Source organism: Myotis yumanensis, unplaced genomic scaffold, assembly GCF_028538775.1.
Source record: "Myotis yumanensis isolate MYYU_CA2020_CCGP unplaced genomic scaffold, mMyoYum1.0.hap1 SCAF_14, whole genome shotgun sequence".
Lineage (NCBI taxonomy): Eukaryota > Metazoa > Chordata > Mammalia > Chiroptera > Vespertilionidae > Myotis > Myotis yumanensis.
The window spans coordinates 2510322-2531687 of NW_027223765.1; the positions used below are offsets into that span (position 1 = coordinate 2510322).

Below are 21366 nucleotides of genomic sequence, written 5' to 3' on the forward strand. Positions count from 1 at the left end.
GGGAATGCCTGGCAGCCAGGTGTTAGACTTCAGACTCGCAAATACAAAGGCCAGCTGCCCGGGAGGAAACTGGACAAGAGAGAGCCGGGACCTTATTGTGGGTTTCAGAGTGTAATGACCAAATACCTTCCACTTAGCAAAAAGAGAAGCTGCTAGCCACCCACCCATGTACAGAAAACTCCCACACTTAGAAGGGCTTTGAAGTCTGAATGGACAATCGAGTATCATCAAATATTTGAAGAAATCCTTCCATAGGGAAGAGACGGAAATCGGAGTAAACAAAATACCTAGCCCAGAGGAAGGCATCAGGCCCCAGAGAGAAGTAAAGAACTTTGTTATTTTTATTTTCTTGATTGATTAAGGTGTTACATATGTGTTCTTACCCCTTATTGCTCCCCACCCCACCCCCGCTCATGCCCTCACCCTCCTAGTGTCTTGTCCATTGGTTAGGCTCATATGCATGCATATAAGTCCTTTGGTTGCTCTCTCCCTCTTACCCCCCTCACCTGCCTTCCTTCTGAGGTTTGATGGTCTGATCGATGCTTCTCTGTCTCTGGATCTGTTTTTGTTCATCACTTTATGTTGTTCGTTATATTCCACAAATGAGTGAGATCATGTGATATTTATCTTTCTCTGACTGGCTTATTTCACTTAGCATAAGGCTCTCCAGTTCCATCCGTGCTGTTGCAAATGGTAGGAGTTCCTTCCTTTTTATAGCAGTGTAGTATTCCATTGTGTAGATGTACCACAGTTTTTTAATCCACTCATCTACTGAACTTTTAAAAAATCTCTGAGTATCCTCCAAAAGAATCAAGAAAATTTATTATGTAGAATAAAATGCTATGAAAAAGGAACGGAGTATGTGACTTCCAAAATAAAACATTTAGGAAGATAATTTTATGTTGTCACTAGGAAAATCAAAAAGAATGGGAAGTGATTGAAAAAAGAAGGGCAATACAGAGGGTTAGGCCAGAGGGTCCCACATCAGACATTATAATTTCCAGGGTGGAAAAACATACAAAGGCAAATAAAGAAGAAATTCCAAAGAAATGCTAGAAGAACATTTCTCAGAGCCAACGAACCAGGAGTCTTGGGATTGAAAGGGCCCACCAAATGCCTAATAAGAATGGGGGAAACCCAAAACCCACGCAAGGCACATGAAGATAGTTCAGTGTCCCAGGGATGATGAGAAGATCCTAAAAGGTTTTCAGACAGAAAAACAAGTCTTAAGAATAAGGATCACATTGGCCTCCAAAGTTTTATCAGTAACACTGGATGCTAGAATATGATGAAGTAATAGCTTCAAAATTACGTTGGGAGATGTGCAACCGTACTATCTAATCATTTCCTGCACTTCCTAGTAACTCTTCCTTGTCCTTAAACCATAGAGAAGGCCAGGAACCTCCCTCCGAGGGGGGTTTGTGGTGAACATGTGTTGCTTCTCACTGTGCAGCCTCTCTTCCTTCTTCCAGTGGGGACCGTCGTCCAACTTAGCTTTTGAGGACTACTCTCTCCATTGAAGTCAATCTTAGTAGAAGGAACTTGTCTTCTACCTTATCAGATCACCTGTGGATCATTCTCTTATTTCTTAATGAAATGGAGAAACTAAAAGGTGCTGTGCTCTAGTGACTTCCAGGAGAGGGAAAATACTCGCTCTCAGGGGAGAATTCGCCTGATGAGTCCCAACATTGGTTGACTGAAAACGGCCGTATTTCTTGTATTCAGCACCTTGGTCGGTGCATAAAAGGTCTGTGAGTGAGTGGATGGGTATGTAGGTGGATAGCTGAGTGGACAAGCAAGGCAAGAGTGTCAGAGTGCTAATAAGAGAGTTTGCATGGGTATCACTGTGTGCGGTGCACCGATTCAGAGCACTTTCACCCATTCCCAGTCCTATTGACTTAGATCCATCTGCATTTTCCCTTAAGCTCTTATATTGAAAACACCTATTTTAATTGGGTTATTTGCATAGTCTTTTTGTTACTTAATTCTATTAGTCTATCATATATTTTGTGACCTCTAGTGGTTAAAGAATATATATAAAATTTTGTCTCATTTTTGTATTTAAAAAGATTTCAGTGGCATGACTACAGACTATTTGGAAAATGTTCTAAATGATCACTTGTGAAATGGACAGGCGTACACACTGTTGTAAGCAGTTTCAGGGTCCACAGTTCCCCTGGACTCCAGGTTTAGAGCTGTTTTTCTAGAGAGAGAGGAAGGAGCTAACATTTATTGGCTATAAACTATGTGCCATGTTTGAACCCAAGGTTCTGATTATGTCCAGTTAGTCACTGTCTCACACTGCCTCCAGGTCGACCGTTAATCACACGACTTCTTCCTTTCTGCCCAGGTTACACCAGATCTTCAAGTATCGAGCTCTTTGGGAGTGGTACTCCTTGGTGAAACTTCTGTCTAAAGTTTCTTAACATATTGGCTAATATGTGGTAATGTCTTTACTACATATAACCCAATGTCAGTTTTAATTACATTGAAAATGAGATAAAATTCCACCAAAACATACATTTCTTTGCATTTATTATCTTCAGCAGGTGATTTTATTATGTGTTTAACTTTGGATTACACATCTACTTGGATCCTAGATAACTTCTCTTGGTAGTGGAAGTGATGCATGACTGAACCTTGAGCATGCTTGTAGGATGGGGAGAAATAAAAAAAAGTGACATTAATGATCTATGGAAAACCCGTCCTTAATGAACACAATCCATCTGTTAACAAGGTGATAGCAAATGAATCCTTCTTACCATCACAAGGGGACTGCTGGAGCCTAGACGTGTGTCAGCCTTACGTATTCACCTAAAGGTGAACACAATGAAGTATTACCAAAGGCCTGTACCCCTGAGGCCGGGTCTGAGCCCCGTCCACAAGCTCATGGCGGCCTGGGCTCTCAGCATGGACAGAAAGCTGAGCACGCGAGGACATGCGTGCTGAGTGTGGTCTTTCTCTTCACTAGGCATTTGGGCCTGGACCTGGTGCCTCGGAAGGACTTTGAGGTAGTGGATTCGGACCAGATCAGTGTCTCTGATCTCTACAAAATGGTAAGAAACCTAACGCAGGTAGCTTGTTCCTGCACACCTCCTCTTTCTCCTGTACTTTTCCTAATTATGTTAGGAACTAATGTTATGAAATAGAAGTGTTCCTTTGTCGTTGTCCCAGTATAATGAAGGGGTCTTCCTTATTCTGGCAGTGTATCACACTTGCTTTTCTAAATGGAATTACTGTGGAGAGAGCTGGGCTGTTGTTCTGTCAGTGGGGCATTTCTCTGTTGGTTGTGCTGGTGAACAAAGCCAAAGCTCCTTCGGCCTTCACCAGTTCCTAAAGTTATGTCTCTAGTTGAAGCTTAAAAGAGCCAGTTATTGGCTAATGTAGTGATTAACCATGGAAATAATGTGTCAATATTTCTAAGAGAGAGACAACCTGTTAAATCCTTGGTTGTTACAAAAATGTATTGAGTTGGCAAATGGCCAAGATTACATTTTATAAGCTGACAGAAAAGAAGTAAATGAAAGACAGATACACAATTTTAAAGTAAAACAAACATCAGAAACCTCAGGTGACTATTAAGTTTAGACTAAGGGACTGGGTGAAACCTCACTTTAAGGAGAATATACATATTCAAGGAACACACAGGGTGCTCCTGAAGTGTACACACTTTGCATAATTATAAAGGTAGTGCTTGTTAAAATACACTTCATTTTCAAAAATGTAATAGAATCTGAAGACATAGTGTGTATATATTTTTGGGGTACACCATTTTTTGGAACACCCTGTATACTGGTGAGAATTACAAGTTTTAGAAAGAATTACAAGTTTCTATTTAAGAAGATGAAAAGGTGTTCAGTATCACTAATCATTAGGGAAATGCAAATTAAAACAGCAGTGAAATATTACTTCACACCTGGAATAGAATGCCTGTCATCACAAAGACAAGAGCTGAGTGGTGGCCAGGATGTGGAGAAGAGAACTCTTGTGCACTGTTGGTGGGGATGTAAGTTTGTATAGTTGCTATGAAACTGTATGGAGATTCCTCAAAAAATAAAAAATATAACTACCATCTGATCCAGTGATCCCACTTCTGGATATGTTCCCAGAGGAATTAAAATCAGGATCTCAACGAGGCAGCTGCACTCCCATGTTCATGGCAGCATGTTCACAGTAGCCAGCACATAGAATCACCCTAAACAATTGTCCATTGGGGGATGATGCTAACAAAAGTGCTGTGTATGTGTACAGCGGAATACCACTCGGCGGTGAGAAAGAAGTTACCTGTCATTTGTGACAACATGGGTGAACCTTGAGAGTATTGTGCTAAGTAAGTCAAAGAGAGAATGACAAATACTTTAGGGTCTAATATGTAGACTCTGAAAAAGCTGAATTCATAGAAACAGAGTAGAATGGTGATCGCCAGGGGCTGAGGGTGGGAGTATGTTGGTCAAAGGGTGCAGACCTCTACAGCGAAGAGGATTGCGTTCTGGGGATCTATGCTCAGGATGGGGATGGTGGGTGAGAGCAGGGTGTTGTGTACTGGAAGTTTCTAAAAGGGCAGTTCTTAAATCTCACACCCAGCAACAGGCAGTTCTGTGAAATGAAATTAGCTTATTTCACAGCATATATGTGTATAGAATCATCACATCCTACACCTTAAATGTATGCAGCACTGTATGCCAGTTATATCTCATACAGCTAGAAAAACACTTTCCCAGAAGAGAGATAGGAGTCTCCAGATTGAAAGGGTAGAACAAGTATTTAACATTTAATTGGGAAATTTCAGCTCACAAAGCTGAAAAGCTTCCTGAGAGAAAAATAGGTGACCTACTAAGGATTTGTTGTAAGAATAGCATTTGTCTTCCTAAAAGCAACATTGAAAACTAGCAACAATGAAGAATTGCCTTTAAAGTGCTGACGGGGACAAAATTCAACCTAGAATTTTATGTTTACTGAGCCACATTATCAGTCAAATGGGAAAGTGGCCTAGAGAAAATTTTGCTCACTTAGTCTCAAAAAAAAAATCTCTTTCTTTAAAAACCCTTTTCAGGAAACCACTGAATAGTAATTTACTTATTTAAAATATGGGAGGAAACCAAAAGACGCTATTATGTGCCATCAGGAAAGGACTTCTGATTCAGTTGAGAGGTGCAAAGAATGCTCGGGGTGACCTCAGAGGGAAGTCCCGGGTCACAGGGGGGCAGCCAGCCTGAGAGTAACTGGTCCTCGCGGAAGCAGAGGCGCCGCCAGCAGGGGTCTCCCAGGTGAAAGCCTCCTTCATGGAGGGTCTGGTGGCTTTCCCGAGTGGGAAACGCTGTTGAAAGGGCTTTTGGAGAGCTATTGGAGGGCATAGGAAAGGCCCGACAATTTAAATAAAACTAAGTGACCTCCAATACAAAAGCAGAAGGCAGTAGAAGAAAGGAGGTGTAGTTGAAGGTATACTACTTGGCTTAGCGGTGAACAGTAGTTAAATGTTACAATAGTATAAACAAGTTTTGACCAAAACTCGTGAGGCATTACACATATGGTTGAAGTGAAATAGATATAAACAAATACGATAATCCTCAGCTCCCATTATAAAAGGCCACAATAGAGAAATCGAAAATTGGATAGAGCGAGAGTATTATAAGTATGACATATAGAAATATTTTATTATTTTAGGAAAAAACACAGTAAAGGTACAGAAAGAACCTTTTTGGGGCACAGAACAGGGTAAACAGAGGGCTGGTAACTTTACTGCAAACTTTTTTAAAAATATGTTTTTTATTGATTTCAGAGAGGAAGGGAGAGGGAGAGAGAGATAGAAACATCAGTGACGAGAGAGAATCATTGATCGGCTGCCTCCTGCACGCTCCCCACTGGGAATCGAGCCTACAACCCAGGCATGTAGTCCCATGAATGAATATTAATAGTAACAATTTGCTAATTTAACTAACAATGCACATGAATATTTAATAGCAAATATAGCTTGTGAGATGCATTTAAATGAATATTTAATTTTACTTTAGTTTTATCTAGGTTTAAATGTGTGTATTTGGAAAAGAAATGAGACCATTCTACTCAGAAACCAGTCTTTGTGCCTGTGTGATGTGGAACAGTTCACCAAATGCGCGTTTCCTCGCACTTCTAGGGCCCACAGGAAACAGGATAGAAACTCACTATTGAGTTCACCAAGACCAGGCACCTAATGTTTGTGAGCTAATCATTTTTTCTTTGGCAAGGGTTACTTCTAAATGTGACTGACTTTTCTATAGTAACTAATTATAAGAAGAATACCAATAATAAGAATAATACTAATCATAGATAACAGTGGTCAGTCACTCACAAATATAGGTATATACTAACTTAATCTACACAAAATCCTGTGATGTTGAGTTCAGCACAAAATGTTATCCTTGTCCTGGTCTGTTGCTCAGTGGTTAGAGCGTTGGTCCTTGGACTGAAGGTTTCCCGGTTCAACTCCCAGTCAAAGGCACACACCTCATTTGCTGGTTCGTTCCCCACCCTCGGTTGGGGTGTGTGCAGGAGGCAGTCAGTCAATACGTCTCTTTCACGTCGATATTTCTCTCTCTCTCTCCTCCCTCCTGCTCAATCTCTCTGAAAATCAGTGGAAAAACTGTCCTCAGGTGAAGATTTAAAAAAAAGTTATCCTCAGTTTACAAAGGAGGAAACAGGTTGAGTCAAGATGGAAAACCAGGTGTCCTGACGTAGGTCCCTAACTACTATGTCATGCTGCTTCTCAGTGTGAAATTTGAGCCTCATAATAGCCCTGTGAGGAAGACAAAAGCCTTTATCTTATTGTTACAGTTAAGGAAAACATCTCTTGGAGAGAGTAAGTGATTTCTCTGAAGTTTCACAACCTACTTGGGTGTGGCTGGGAGTGGGATCTGCTGCTTCTAACTGAGCCAGCAGCCAAGGACCCGCAGGGAGAGATGCTTGGGAGGGAGCCCCTTCGGGTTAAGGCTGCACCTCCTCGGGGTGGAGGCGGGGAAGCTGGATCAGGGGGCTCAGGGCACGGTGCAGGCAGCATGTGGAGAGAAGGAGCGAAGCACAGCTCCAGTGGCAAGTACTTCCTGTGGCTTGGCTGGTACCCCGAGCTGGAGAGGCTTGGGTTTGGATCCAGATTTTGCCCCCTTCTTGCCATGTGAGCTTCAGCAGACCGCTCCCATGTACTAAGCCTGAGTTGTCTAAGGCTTGATCAGATATGAGTAACACTTATCTAACAAGGCTATCAGAATGAAGTGACATCATATATGTAAAAGGCATAGCAGAATGCCTACCATATGGAAAGAAGATGCGTAAGAGACATCTCCTTCCCAGTGGAGTGAATTGTTCTTTCCTCTCTCCATAGCATTTGTCCAGCCGGCAGAGTGTACAGCAAAGCACGTCCCAGGTAAGCGGCTCACCAGCCCCCGGGGAGGCACCAGGAGATGGCGCCCCCGGCTTTCCCCTGTGCGGCGCTTTCCTCTGGGACTGCCCGTTACCAGATTAGTCCCGGCTCCCTCCTCTGTGCACATGCACACAGCGCAGCCGAGAGAGAGGAGGCCGAGCGGCTGCACGGAGACACACGTGTCACTGCGGATGGGAGCTGTTCCACCTCGCAGTGAAGTCACGTGCAGCAGGACCAGGCAGGATCCCCAGGAAATGACTTGGAAATGGTTCCCTGGGGAACTGAGATGTTTGTGGCCTTGGGGCGGCTGAGCTCACTCATGAGTCGGAATTCCCGTTCCTCCATCGTGGCTGGCTGTTCGCTTCTCCCAGCGCGTGTGTGCCCTCCTGCAGAGAAAACACCTCCAGGCTCAGTGCGGGGAGTTAGTCACTTAGTTTTCCTTTTATTTATGATTAATAGCCATGAATCAGTAACAGCGCTGGGTTTTGCCTTTCTCCTTAGGTAGACACAATGCGCCCACGCCACGGGGAAGCCTGCCGGATGCCCGTGCCCCATCACTTCTTCCTCAGCCTGAAGAGTTTCACCTACAACACCATTGGGGAAGACACCGACGTCTTCTTCTCCTTGTACGACACGAGGGAAGGCAAGCAGCTCAGGTAAAACTGCTAGAGCTTCTGATGAGGCTGAGGCTCTGGGTTCAGATGGTAGCGCTCTGGCCTTCAGAGAAGATAGATGCACCGGGGAAGCAAAACAAGATCAAGTAGCCTCCTCCCACGGAGCTGGGCGTTTTGCCTCCGGTCCCCGTGTGTCCTGAAGGCACGTGTGTGGCCTGTTTTTATCCTGTGCCTCCTTCCACGTGGGGCTCAGATCCCAGTCTGGGCTGTCAGCTCTGCAGGGAGAGAAAGGCACCTGTTCAGCCAGAGACAAGGAACAGGAGGAACACGGAGCAGCAGGGTCGCAGGGGCCCAGCACTCGGGGGAGAGGGCTCGCAGGGCAGCGGGCGACGTGTCCTGAGTGAGGAAAGCAGCCCTCAGTGCCGCTCCGCCCCGTGAGGGGACAGCATCTGCCTGGCAGGAGGGAGGGGGCCTGGCCTGGGGGGAGGGGCACTGCCAGGGGCTGAGGTGAACCTGCTTTCCCCTCCAAGGCGAAGGCGAAGGCGAAGGCGAAGGCGAAGGCGAGGGAGGCTGCGGAGGAGCCACTCCAGCTCCTCTTCCCCGGAGGCCGGCTGAGCTATAAAGTTCTTTATCTTTCTGGAGGCTAAACCCTTAGCAGATCCAGGATTCACTTCTCCCGTTCTGTAGGGTTTCTCCACTTCCTTGATAATGTCCTTTAACGCACAACAGTTTTTACTTTTGAAGAAGTCCAGTGTTTCTAAGTTTTCTGTCATTGCTTTTAGTATCATAAGCACATTTTAAAAATTGTGTACATATTACTTTGAACAATTTGATGCCAATAAACACACTCAGACATGCAAGAATGTCACTTTGTAATAGCAGATATCTTAAGGCAGTCTAAATAAATAGTGTAACCTTTGAAAATACTGAGGCAGAAAGAAGTGAGGGACTAAATTAGTCTTCTGTTGCGTAACAAATTGCCACAAATGTAATGGACTGAAATGACTGATTTTAGTTCGCAGGTCTGCGTGCTCTGCTCAGGGCATCGCCAGCGGAAGCCAGTGTCACCTCGGCTGCGTTCTAGTCTGACAACCGGCGAGGGGGGGGGGGGGGTGGTGCTCCAGTCTCACTGCTTATTGGCAAGATTCCATTTCTCACGGTTGTAGAAAGGAGCCTCCCACTCCCCTGCTGGCTGTCCGCTAGGAGCTGCTCTCGGCTCCGAAAGGCACCTGCTTTCCCTGCCTGTGTGGCCCCCTCCATCTTTAGGGAGCAGCAGTGCAGTGAGCCCTTCCCAGGCTTCGAATCTCTGACTTCCTTTTCTGCAACTGGTGGGAGAAAATTCTGCACTTTTTAAGGACTGGCTCACCCAGATAATCTCCTCATTTTACAGTCAGTCGTGTCATAAAATATAACCTGATCATTGGAATAACAGCCACTATATTTGCATTCCTGGGGATTATGCAACCTTAGAATTAAGAGGCAAGTTTGGGGGACCATCTTAGAATTCTGCCAAAAAAGGGACTACTTCTGCTTCTACATTCTGTATGTGAAAGAACATTAATGAAATATTGTTCACTGTTCACAACTACATGCATAGTATGACTTCAGTAACTTTTAAAAGACTATAGTTTTTGAAAAGAATCTTTGAATTGACAGATATTTGAAGTTTTGTTAGTAATTTTTTTTAAGTAGCTGGCAACAGTCTTAAGGAAAAGACAATGATAGTGAATTATAACAAAGACTGGTTGCGCTATATGGGAAAAAAAACCTCCAAAACGTTTCATTGATACTTGTCCCCTTCTTTAAATGGCCAGCTTGGCAGTGTGGCACCAACACCTGCTTTGCTTTTCAGTGATGATGGGGTAAGGTAAGAGGAGAATTTAAAATGTCTTTCCTATTTTTTCCTAATATCATGGGTTCCCCTTCTATAAGGAAGTCATTACCTTTGTTTAAAAATATTTTTCTGTATGCATATCTATTATGACTGTTAACCATTATCTTATTTAACAATTACCATATAATTACCTCCTCAAAATAGTACACACAGTCATCTTCTAGAATAGAGTCTGTGTTATCAGTATTTGGTTCTGTGTGGTACACTTCTCTTTTATTCACAGGAGACGTGTGATTGTGTCGCTAACTTATTTTCTCTGCAGCACTGGTGTGCCTGTTAGTATGCCTGGCTCTCTCCCTGGCCGGTAGGTTTAGCAGGTGCTCTAAGCCTCAGGGCGCCGGTGACTGATCTCAGCACTGCACTGCCTGTCCCCAAGGAGTCTTCTCTAGGCTGAGGGTGGGGTGGGGGCTGTTTTTGTTTTTTGTTTTTGTTGTTGTTGTTGTTACTAGGCCTTAGGAATGCTAAGTTGCCCTCAAAAACTTAACCACTCTTGATTATCACACAAAAACACTTATGTTAGCCATCTTTTCACAGATGCTGTGCAAAACAAGCTAAAAAATCCTCATTTCCTATTCTGCTGCTTACTCGCCATTCAGAATACCCTTGTGTAGAATAAACTTTTCCTTGAAAATCAGCTGCCTCTGTAATTGAAGTGAGGGTTCTGGCCGCGAGTCAGGCATTCCACCCAAGTGAGCTAACTGCCTCTGCAAGTCTCAGGTGCCCCTGGAGAGAAATTTTCTTTTAAAATGACGATGAGAACATTGTTTACTAAGTCAAGCGGTTTTGCTTCCCTTTGCAAAAGGTCGTGTCTGCAATGCAGCTGCAGCTCATCTGCAAGAGCTCAGGCAGCTGGTGATGGTCCTGCAGTTCAGGCTTCTACTCAGGCCCCTGGTATGGTCCAGCCTGTAGGCTCAGCCCACTCCCCAACAGGCCCCCAAGGATTTTCTAAGTCCCATCAGGAATAAGAGGGGCTAGAATCCTGGCTCTGCTGACAGTTGACCCTTGAACAACACGGTTTTGAACTGTGCCAGTCCTCTTATATGTCGATTTTTTTCCCAATAAATATACAGTTGGCCCTCCAGATCCCTGGGTTTCACAGCCATGGATTCAGCCAACCGTGAATCAGAACAATATTTTTGGCTTTGGCAGGTGTGGCTCAGTTGGTTGGAGCATCGTCTTGTACACCAAAAGGTGTTGGGTTCAATCCCCTGTTTATAATAAGTAAACAATGTGCATGCAGGAGGCAACTGATCGATGTTTCTCCCTCTCTCTCTCCCTCTCTCCCCCCCTCCCTCCCGCCCTCTCCCTCTCCCCTTCCCCCCCTTCTCTGTAAAACCAATCTATAATAATAAAAGGGTAATATGCTAATTAGACTGGATGCCCTTCCGGACATCCTTCCAGACGAAGCTGGGGCCAGAGCGAAGCCCGGGTCCCGGGTGCTGGAGGGAAGCCGGTGCCAGCAGCCAGGGAAAGGAAGGCCTGCTCTTGCACGAATTTTCGTGCATCAGGCCTCTAGTTATATATAAGGGACTTGAGCATCTGCAGATTTTAGTATCCATGATGGGGGAGGGCCCTAGAACCACTCCTCCGAGGATACAGAGGATGGCTTCGGAGAAGTTATATATGGATTTTTTACTGTGGCCAGGGGTGGGGGTGTCAGTGCCCCTAATCCCCACATTGTTTAAGGGTCAACTGTATTGCATTCCAGTGGCCAAGCCAACTCAACATGCTTCTACATATATGTCCAACGCATCAGATCATACTCAGAAACATTATAGGGAAAATCTGCTAAGAGATAGGCCAAGTGAAACTTGCCCTTCAGATATGTACATTGGTCTGTGGTTAAACCTGTGTTGTTTTCATCTGAGAATAAGGTCAGAAAAAGCTCTCCTGTGTGTACCATTATACCATCTCTCACTATATTCTGAGTCTAGATGTCAGGTTGGAGAAAAGTTTTTCTACAATATCCTACAGAGTCTGGATAAAAAGGGTTAAGGAAATGATCAGGGTCTTTGAGTTCTTTGTTTACAAGAAATTTGCCTTCTGCTCTGTCCAGATCATTACACACAGTACAAAGTAGAATAACACTAGACCCTGTCCGCATGTCAGTCAGGGCGTCAGGCTTTCCACTGGAAAAGGTGTGTTATCTGCTGCTTGAAAGCAAAGAATGGAGATTCCTGAGAGGAAGGAAAACGGAGCATTGGATGTGTAGGCTTGGTGTCCGTGGAGCACGCGGGAGGCTGTTGTTAGGGTAACGGGAAATCAGGCACAGGGAAGAAAAGCAGTAGTACAAATGAGAGGGGGCTCGGAAACGAGGTTGATCCTTTGCAGTCATGGGAACCAGGAATGTCCACAGTCCGACTTGTTAGACAAAGGTTAATGGATGAGAGAAATGGACATTGAGAATCTCAAACACAAGATACATACAGCTGTGAGCTTCGGAAGATCTGTTCTTTGGTAGAAAACAGTGGGCACTGTTTTGTTGCAACATGACTGTATACGCTAACTTTACCTAGCATGGCATCTGGAGGTGTGGCTGCTGCTGAGGGACAAGTCCAACCAGCTTTCCTTCTGAGCATGTTTAGAAGAGACTCGTGTGGAAAGAGATCAGCGAGTTGCTTCCCTGGAACTCAGTTAATTATTATTGAAGCTCCTAGCCGCCCCCCTTGCTTGCCAGGGAGCCGTAGTACATGTTGACTTAAGAATGTCTAACCCTGCAGAGAATTTTTGTAAGAATTTATTTGAGCCAAAACTGATGACAGTTGCTGGGAAGCAATATCTCAAATGCTCCAGAGAACGACAGTTTTGCAGTTTACTTTATGCATTTAGAATTAGAGGGAACATGAGGAATATTACATGGAAGTGGGAGAAAACAAGGCAGGGATTGGTACAGGATAGTTAACAAGATTATGTGCTTTCTTGAGGGTAGTTAAGGCTTATTTCAACGATATGTTAACCTACATGCACAAAAACAATGACAGGGCCTTACCCAAGACAAAGATAAACCTTTTGCTAAAAAAGTTACCTGCCTCAGGTGTGACTACCCACCGTGACCTGCCCAGGTAGGAATTTATGGTCCGATCACCCTGTGAGGTTACTTTCCATCACTGGACTTGTCAGTTTTACCCCCTTTTTGTCCACATAACACTTTACATGGACTCTTCAAATCGAAGTTAAAAACTCTATTAAATATCAACCTGATTGTTGCCCTTAAGTTTGAACCTAAACACAAAAATATAGCATTTTCTTTCAAGAGCTTTTAATGGAAAATAGGAATATTTCAGTATCAAGACAGAATAGAGAGATGCACTAAATAAATCAATGACAGTGGAGGCCCAGGAGCTGGAGCCTGGGCTGAGGTGGAGCTACAGTGTGAAGTGGTGAGGTGCTCGGACACAAGGGAATCCACCAGAGACCAGAGTCCAGTAGCTGGAAAATGGAAAGCAGAGCTACAGTTTATAGGTTGCACAGGAAAGCAAGTCATAACCGTCCCTTGTTTATTGGACAAAAATTATATTATCTTCATTGATTATTACATTTGCTAGACTTCGCTCTGCGGTGTTGGGGTGACTGTTGAGTGTATGTGGAGGCCATTAACCACAGGCGGGAATACGGAGTGGGCAGGTTTAAGGGACCTGGTTTTAGACCAGTAATTATTATTTTCTCTTTGTGGGGCATTATTCGACAGACCACACCCCTTAAAGTAGCCCCTCCCTGGAGGCCCTGGTTTTACACTTCTGTTTATTAATATGGCGGGGGGGGGCGGGGGGGGCGGGCGAGAAACAGTGCTGGTAACCTTGACCTTGTTCTCTAAAATCATGGATTTTCAGGAACCTTGCCAGTTGAACTTAATTAGAATGGAATGATCTACTCTTGCCTGAAGGATCTCAGTCATGCTTATACCTTTGACACAGAACCCAGGTTTCTACTTTCCAAGGAAACAGGACTTCAGGTCCCTTCTCAGACAGGCCGGATATAGAATCCCTTCATAAAGCCGGGCTTTGAGCCTATAAAAGAACTGCTCATTTAAATTTGACCTACACTGGCCCCACCCCCTCTCCCAGGGCTGGATCCTGGGTGTTGGAATAAGGAACCTCTGAAAGGCCTTTCTCAGGGCACGTTCACCCCTCCATGAAGGGTCGACGGCCAGACGTACGTGGCGTGGGGGTGGATGTGACAAGTCAAGGAGGAGCACATAAGCGCCAGGATGCAAGAACTGTCCTAAAGGCCAACCTCACTTCTCACGGCCACCTCCTAAGCTCACAGGGGAGGAGATGGGCGCCTGTGCCACATGGCTCGAGTCGTTAAGTCAGGAATCCCAGCTCCTCAGTTTGGACTCCAAGGCCTGTGCTCATTTCAAACGTGTCCCGCAAACGGGGCCACCGCCACCCACCGCATCTTCAACCATTGACGGAAGCCCCGCTGGCTGTCCCCAGGGCACGCCTAAAAGCCTTTAGGACGGGAGACTGGACCACAGTCTAGGAGAAAAGGAGACCAAGCGGGCATTGAAATGCAGCTTGTATGTGGACCAATCCCAAGATTGTTAAAAGGAGGAAGGACAGGTTTATGCAAAACACATTGAGCAGTGAGCACATAGGAAAAGCAGTAAAGAATTCTATTTACTATTTTATTTACTGTTTCCAACCTATTATTTTGAAGTAAGAATAATAAATTGAGTTTTAGAAATATTACATATTGAAAAACAGTCTAATCATTATGGCATAAAAGTAACCACAAATGTAAAAGCTGCAGCCAATGGTAAGCCTGGCGGAGAGCTGGTGGCAGCATTATCGATTTTTGGCCTTTTGGCTAAGACCAAGTGTAGTGTCTGTTCTTATCAGTTTAATATCTGATATGTCCTCTATCTGAGGACAATGTGTTAAATGGATTTTTGGGGCTTAGGAAATGGAATAGGAGCTTGCTTTGTCCACTCCAGCACTTCCAGGAACAGTTCACCCCCTTTAGGGGGGAGGGGATTTTGATGGTTCAAAGTAAGGTTCAATCTACACTACTAGAGTGGTCAACCTACACTGCTAGAATGGTGGAAAGCAAAGTCAAACCCAGTCCTAAAGGCCAAGGCCACTCTCGTTCTGCTCAACCAACCTGTGTTTTCTCTTCTTCTCCCTCCCTCTGAAACCAACAAGAAACATATCCTAGATGATTTCCAATCAAGGGCGGAGGGCCTTGTGGGAGGCAACCATCCCACGTGAGACCAGTAATGCTTCGCCTTGGCTGCACATTAGAACGAAAGTTCCCAAGGCCCAGGCCACACCCCACATTAGTGAAGCCGGAGCTGTCAGGTGGCTCCAGTGTGCGGGGAAGGTTGAGAACCACTACCCGGACAGCTGGGTTTAAGGAATTGGTTGGATTTTCCTTAAATTTCTTCTTTAAGCACAGCAGGTATACAATATTATATTAGTTTCAGGTGTGCACCATAATGATTAGGCATTTATATAATTAACGAGTGATCACTCTAATAAGTCGAGTACTGATCTGACACCATACATAGTTATGAGAATGTTATGAACTATATTCCCTATGTTGTACTCTACATCCCATGACTATTTTTATAACTGCCAGTTTGTACTTCTTAATCCCTTCACCTTTCCAGGAATTCAGAATCTGTTGGATTCTGGGTAGAGCTCCTACATGCAGAAGGCAGTAGGATGGTGTTAGGAATGACTTTTTAGGAATACATTTTCAGTGCTGATTTGAAAATTGTTTACTTTTTACAAATTGGAGTGGATTTGCAGTTATAATTGTAATAGTCCTCTTGTTGATTTATTCAACACATTGTACACCTAACCATGTAAAAGGTGTTTCAGGCACCAGGGATTCAGCACAAAACAAGTCATAACAGGAAAGGAAAATCCCTTTCCTGTTATAGTTTACATTCTAGAGGAGGAAACAGACAACAAATAAATATATACTATAAACCCTGGAAGGTATAGATACTTTGAAGAATTTTTGCACTGAATTGTTTTTTTTCTTTCATTAAGAAATTTGTAGGATTGCCCTAACCGGTTTGGCTCAGTGGATAGAGCGTCGGCCTATGGACTAAAGATCCCAGGTTTGATTCTGGTCAAGGGCATGTACCTTGGTTGCAAGCACATCCCCAGTGGGGGGTGTGCAGGAGGCAGCTGATAGATGTTTCTCTCTCATTGATGTTTCTAACTCTCTATCCCTCTCCCTTCCTCTCTGTAAAAAAATCAATAAAATATATTTTTAAAAGAAATGTGTAGGATATATTAAGGCTCACACTGATAAGGCTGAGCACCCTGTGGATGGCTTCAGAGGAACAGTTAGCCTAGTTTACCTTAAGTGGTTAGTGGTATTTGCATAGGGTCGAGTCAGAAAGGATGGCTGTAGAGGAAATGAGGGATCGGCTTGTGGTCAGCTTCCCCTGCCGGGAAGAGCATCCTGGCCCCTGCCGTGGGCCTGCGAGGCTTGTGGGTGTGTGAAGAAGCAGCCTCGGGCACTGATACTCCTCCCGCATCCAGCTCCTGGGTACTCAGAGCTCCGAAGCCTGTCTGACCCCAGGGTGAGACTGCCCTGTAAGGACTCTAAGACCCATGCTGGGCTGGCCCTGTGCCAGCTAGGACCTGTGCCTTGGCACCTACCTCATCCATCTGCCTACCCTGGCTCCACACTAGGCTCCTGCCCAGCTGTGGTCAGCCCTGACCAGTCTGTGGCTTTGTCCCACTGCCCCTGGGATGATTCAGCCCACATGGCCCACCCAGGCCAGCCCTGCCTGAGGCTTCCAGCCTCAGCCCTGGGAGTTGGGGCTCATCAGGATTCCTGGCTTTGACCTCTGAGGGCTGTCCTTGCCCTTGTCCTAAACTCTCTCAACTCACACTCGTCAGGTAAGCCGGACTGCTTAACCCTCGTGCTTTCATTTCCTCAGTACAGTGGGGCCTTGACTTACGAGTGTCCCGACTAACGAGTTTTTTGAGATACCAGCTGTCTCTCGGCTGATTTTTTGCATTGAGTTGACAGAGTAATTTGAGTTAACGAGCTCCTTAATGAGCTCGGTCTCAGAATTAAACTCGTAAGTCAAGGCCCCACTGTATACAGTACGAGTGTCCGCTTCATTGGAGTGACAATGCGGCGAACAGGCGCGGCTGATAGTGAGCCTCAGTGATCGTGGTTATTGTGTATGTGTTGCAGCTTTGCTCTCGAGCCCAAACATCAGTGGTTTACATGCTTTTGTGGGGCTTCCGAGAGGCAGGAAGGGCAAATAAAGGTCGGCTGCCACTGCAGAGATGCTCCTCGCCAGAGGCCCTGCTTTTGCCAGGCCCATCCCTGGGACCCCGGTGACAGGATCCCTGTCAGCTTTGCCTGGTGGCAGGACAGAGGAGAGTCCATTAGGCGAAGAGGTCATCAGAGCCCGGCAGCGGCAGCAGGCACGTGCAGAATATTCATTTATTGCGAGAAGCCCTTGAGAGCCTTTAAAGCAGGAAAAAGCTGTGTGTGTGCAGAGAGGAACCTTCTTTGGGGAAAACTTGCCCTTTATTGCTTCTCGCTCTGCTCCCAGTGCCTTGGAATTTTAATTGTGCTGTCCTGTAAGCATGAAGTCATTAGGAGTCCAGAAGGCTTTGTTAGCAGGGCTTGTTTTCATTTAGTGCGTCTCTGTAAACTGCGAGCCCTGCTTGGCTCTTGGAGTGCAGAGCGGTAGGAGGCACAGTCCCTGCTGCGCCACAGGCAGGACCTCGGACCTGAAGGCTGAGAGCCGGGCAGCCCCTAGTGGTCACTCACGAGAAGGACTCCTGGGGCTCAGCACAAAGTCCTCACGGCTGAGATTTACTGCAGGGACATCGAGGGGAGAAGCAGCCGAATCTTCAGAGATGGACTCAGGCTGGAGGAATCCATGCGCGGGCCTCCTCATGCTCTCTCCCTCACGAGTTTCTAGTTCTATTTAATTTTGATTAAATTTAGATATAAATAGCTGCATATGGCTAGAGGCTACCGTATTGTGTAACATAGCATAGGACCTGGTGGACTGCGTATAGGGGGTGAAATGGTTGTGCAGGGCCATGGCAGAAAGAGCAAACTGAGTCCATGGGCACAGGGTATCAAGAGGAAGGAAAGACATGAAGAAAAGAGGAAAATTAAGAACGAGAGTCCTTTGTAGTCTCAGATGTACCCATTTGTGCACATCTGTAGGTAGGTAATATTTAGAGCATGTAGCTATTTTCAAATTGGTTTATTTCTTTTTGACCAATATTGCATCTCATTGTCACCATCCTATATAATAAAACCCTAATATGCAAATCCAACGAATGGTGGAATGACTGGTGCTATGATGCGCACTGACCACCAGGGGGCAGATGCTCAACGCAGGAGCTTCCCCCTGGTGGTCAGTGAGCTCCCACAGGGGGAGCGCCGCTCAGCCAGAAGCCAGCTCACGGCTGGTGAGCACAGCAGCGGTGGCGGGAGCCTCTCCGGCCTCTCTGTGGCAGCGCTAAGGATATCCGACTGCCAGCTTAGCGGGCTCCTTGAGGGCTCCCAGACTGTGAGATGGCGCACGTTGGGCTGAGGGTGCCTCCCCCAAGTGCACGAATTTTGTGTACTGGGCCTCTAGTTTATATACTGTGAAAGACAATTGGAATGAGTACAGGCTTTGGAGAATTAAGACTTCAGTTGAAATCTCGTCTTGATACCTTACTAGCTATGTTACTGTAGTGTTGTTTTTTAAATAGTATCACCAATTTTCTATAGTAAGTGAGAATAAAAAAGAATTTGACATAGTGCAGTGAACATTGTTCCTATATTTTAAACTTTAAAAAATTAGAGATCTTAGATATTTTCAAAGTTTTAGTACCTAGGAAATCTTTATTTGCTTATGTTCCTTGATATTATTCCCGAGTTTTTCAGTTTTATACTTTAAAAGCCTAGAAAATATCTAGTAAAATGTCTGGCAGATTTAAATATTTCTTTGGTTTTCTGGTTGGCTGAGTTTTTCTAGCTTCCACTCAGGAGAGAAGATTTTTCTGTTTCTCCTCTGTATATTTTGGTTTTTATAAACTCTGCTCTCCCCATTAGGAATCTCTCAAACAGGAAGACTGCCTCATTGAGGCACAAAAACGCAGCAGAAATAGTAACAAGAACAAGTTACTAAGTATCAATAATGCATCTCCTGGTGTCCCTGGAACACTTAGGCCAAATCTGCAGCAGAGTGTGTGTGTTGTATGACAGTCCAGGGAAAGGAATGAAATGAAGAAGAACAAGAATGTTCACATATTGAAACAGAACAAAAGACTATCAGTGCAAGTGTGTGTGAGGGAGGGACAGGCCCAGGAAGGTCCCCTTCCCACTGAGAGCGTGGAACAGTCCCACTGGTCACGTGACGTGCTGCCTGAGAAAGTGCTGGTGACTCTGATGTGCGGCACAGGTGCTGGCGTTGCTGTTGTCCTGTTTAAAGCCTCGGTCTTTGTGTCATTTCCGGTAGGAGTTCCAGGGCCTAACTGTGAAAACTGTGGGAAGTCTTATGCATTGAATTCCTAGAGAGAGTGGTGTTTGCTCATTCAAAAAGGTTTTACGTGCAATTAGAGCCTTGTAGTGAAAGAGTGAATTTTTTTTTTAATATATTTTATTGATTTTTTACAGAGAGGAAGGGAGAGAGATAGAGAGTTAGAAACATCGGTGAGAGAGAAACATCGATCAGCCGCCTCCTGCACATCCCCTACTGGGGATGTGCCTGCAACCCAGGTACATGCCCTTGACCGGAATCGAACCCGGGACCTTTCAGTCCGCAGGCTGACGCTCCATCCACTGAGCCAAACCGGTTTCGGCAAGAGTGAATTTTTGAGGTTATCTTTTTTCAGTCACTAGAATACTCATTAGGAAATGCTACTATTAGATTATGTTGGGTCTGATCTTTCATAAAAGACCCTTGTTTTTCTATATTATTATTGCAAAGGCAGTGTTTTTACATGAGATCTTAGAAAGCAAGCACACTTAGCCTTTGTTTAAATCTTTCCTGTTTCCAAAGTAAATAAATTGGAAAAATTAGATGAAGTTATCAATGATTTGTTCTTAAATGCTTTTTTTTTTTTTGCAATAGTGCTTGGGCATATATTTATCTGAGTACAGTTAAGTGAATTAAGTAGCGTTCTATACATTTGATGAAAGAGTTCTTAGCTAATTTGGTTTTTTCCAGCCTTCATTCGTGTATTGATCTGTTCATTCATGAACTGAGAGGTGTGGGTTACTCTGGGGAAGTGGCCAGGGACCCATCTGCAAGGGTGGGTGCACTGCCCACACCAGACAAAGGAGCTGCTCCGAGCACCGAGGGCAGCGCTGCTCTAATGTGGCTCCCGCCTTCCAGGGCATCGAGCTGTTTTCTGCAGAACCGAAGGCTGCTCGCTCTTCAACTGAGAAGCTTAACACTGTGCACTTCTTGTCCCAGCTGGTGTAGGTCAGTGGTAGACCATCAGCCTACCCACCAATGGTTCCCGGATTTGATTCCCGGTCAAGGGCACTTGCCTGGATTGCAGGTTCATTCCCTGGCCCAGTCGGCATGCGTGGGAGGCAACCGAGGTATGTGCCCTGACTGGGAATCGAACCCACAACCTTTTTGGTGTACAGGATGGTGCTCCAATCAACTGAACCACCCAGCCAGGGTGAGAAACCCTCTCCACAATGCCTGCGCGCAGAAGATCCTCAGTCCCTGTGACATGTTAGGAGTTCATGAATGCTTATTGGAAGAATAAAAAGGAAGGAGGAAAGCTAGAAAGAACCTCTGGATTGTACTAGTGGTTATGAAGTGTTCTCTGGAGCCCTGAAGGGTCTCGGGGTTGGTGGGTAGGAGAGAGGCTAGGTAGGGGGGATTCCTACCCCTGCCTCCCTGCCTCCATCTCTGCTTCAACCAAAGTAGCTCTGTTTTTAAATTTTTCACATATTGGTGAACAGTGCTAGGTTTTGTTGAAAAGAAGGGAAAAGCTGATACTAAAAATAAATTTGAAAACCACAGCAATGCGTTGCCTTCATGAAACCCCTGTATGCATTTCTGCTCTTCCTGCTTTAGAATGAAGTGGGAACTTAAAGAACTTGAGAAATAAAGCCAAGTGAGCTAAGTTGGAAAATGAATCCATGAGGAAATATTGGAGATTTCCTAATCTGTTGGGTAGCACCGTGTAGTAGGGCCTTGGGGCTACTTGCCTGTTGTAAGCACCTGGAAGGCTATCGTGGGAGAGATGCTAAGCAGTTGGCATCTGTCTCCACAGAGGACCCAGTGAGAAACTGGAGATTAAACTGAAGAAGCTGAGAGAATTCCTCTGAATTTACTGAGGAGAGGGCTCATATTTCCAAAACGGAGTCTTCAGAACATTCCCTTCCTGGGGGTCCGAGACTGCCTGCCTCCGAGCCCGCGGAGGCTGGACCCTCAGGGAAGCCCCCCAGCATTAGCGTCACGGGAGAAGCGTGTGAACTAGAACCCTCATAAAACAAGTGCTTCTAAATGCAGG

At 45.2% G+C, this 21366-nt stretch overlaps 1 protein-coding gene and 1 non-coding gene across 8 annotated transcripts in view; both read left to right on the forward strand.

The window, feature by feature from the left end:
- Positions 1–21366, forward strand: part of DOCK3 (dedicator of cytokinesis 3) — a 175579-nt gene that overhangs the window by 69355 nt on the left and 84858 nt on the right. For all 7 annotated transcript variants that reach the window (XM_070391345.1, XM_070391351.1, XM_070391347.1 and 4 more), the window contains exons 7-9: positions 2972–3056; positions 7355–7396; positions 7895–8049. In XM_070391345.1, coding sequence (XP_070247446.1) covers positions 2972–3056; positions 7355–7396; positions 7895–8049 — 282 coding nt within the window. The remainder of the gene's footprint in view (positions 1–2971; positions 3057–7354; positions 7397–7894; positions 8050–21366) is intronic.
- On the forward strand, positions 14691–14883 carry LOC138992805 (U2 spliceosomal RNA). Its single transcript, XR_011468144.1, has one exon. It is a non-coding gene; the product is annotated as a U2 spliceosomal RNA (small nuclear RNA).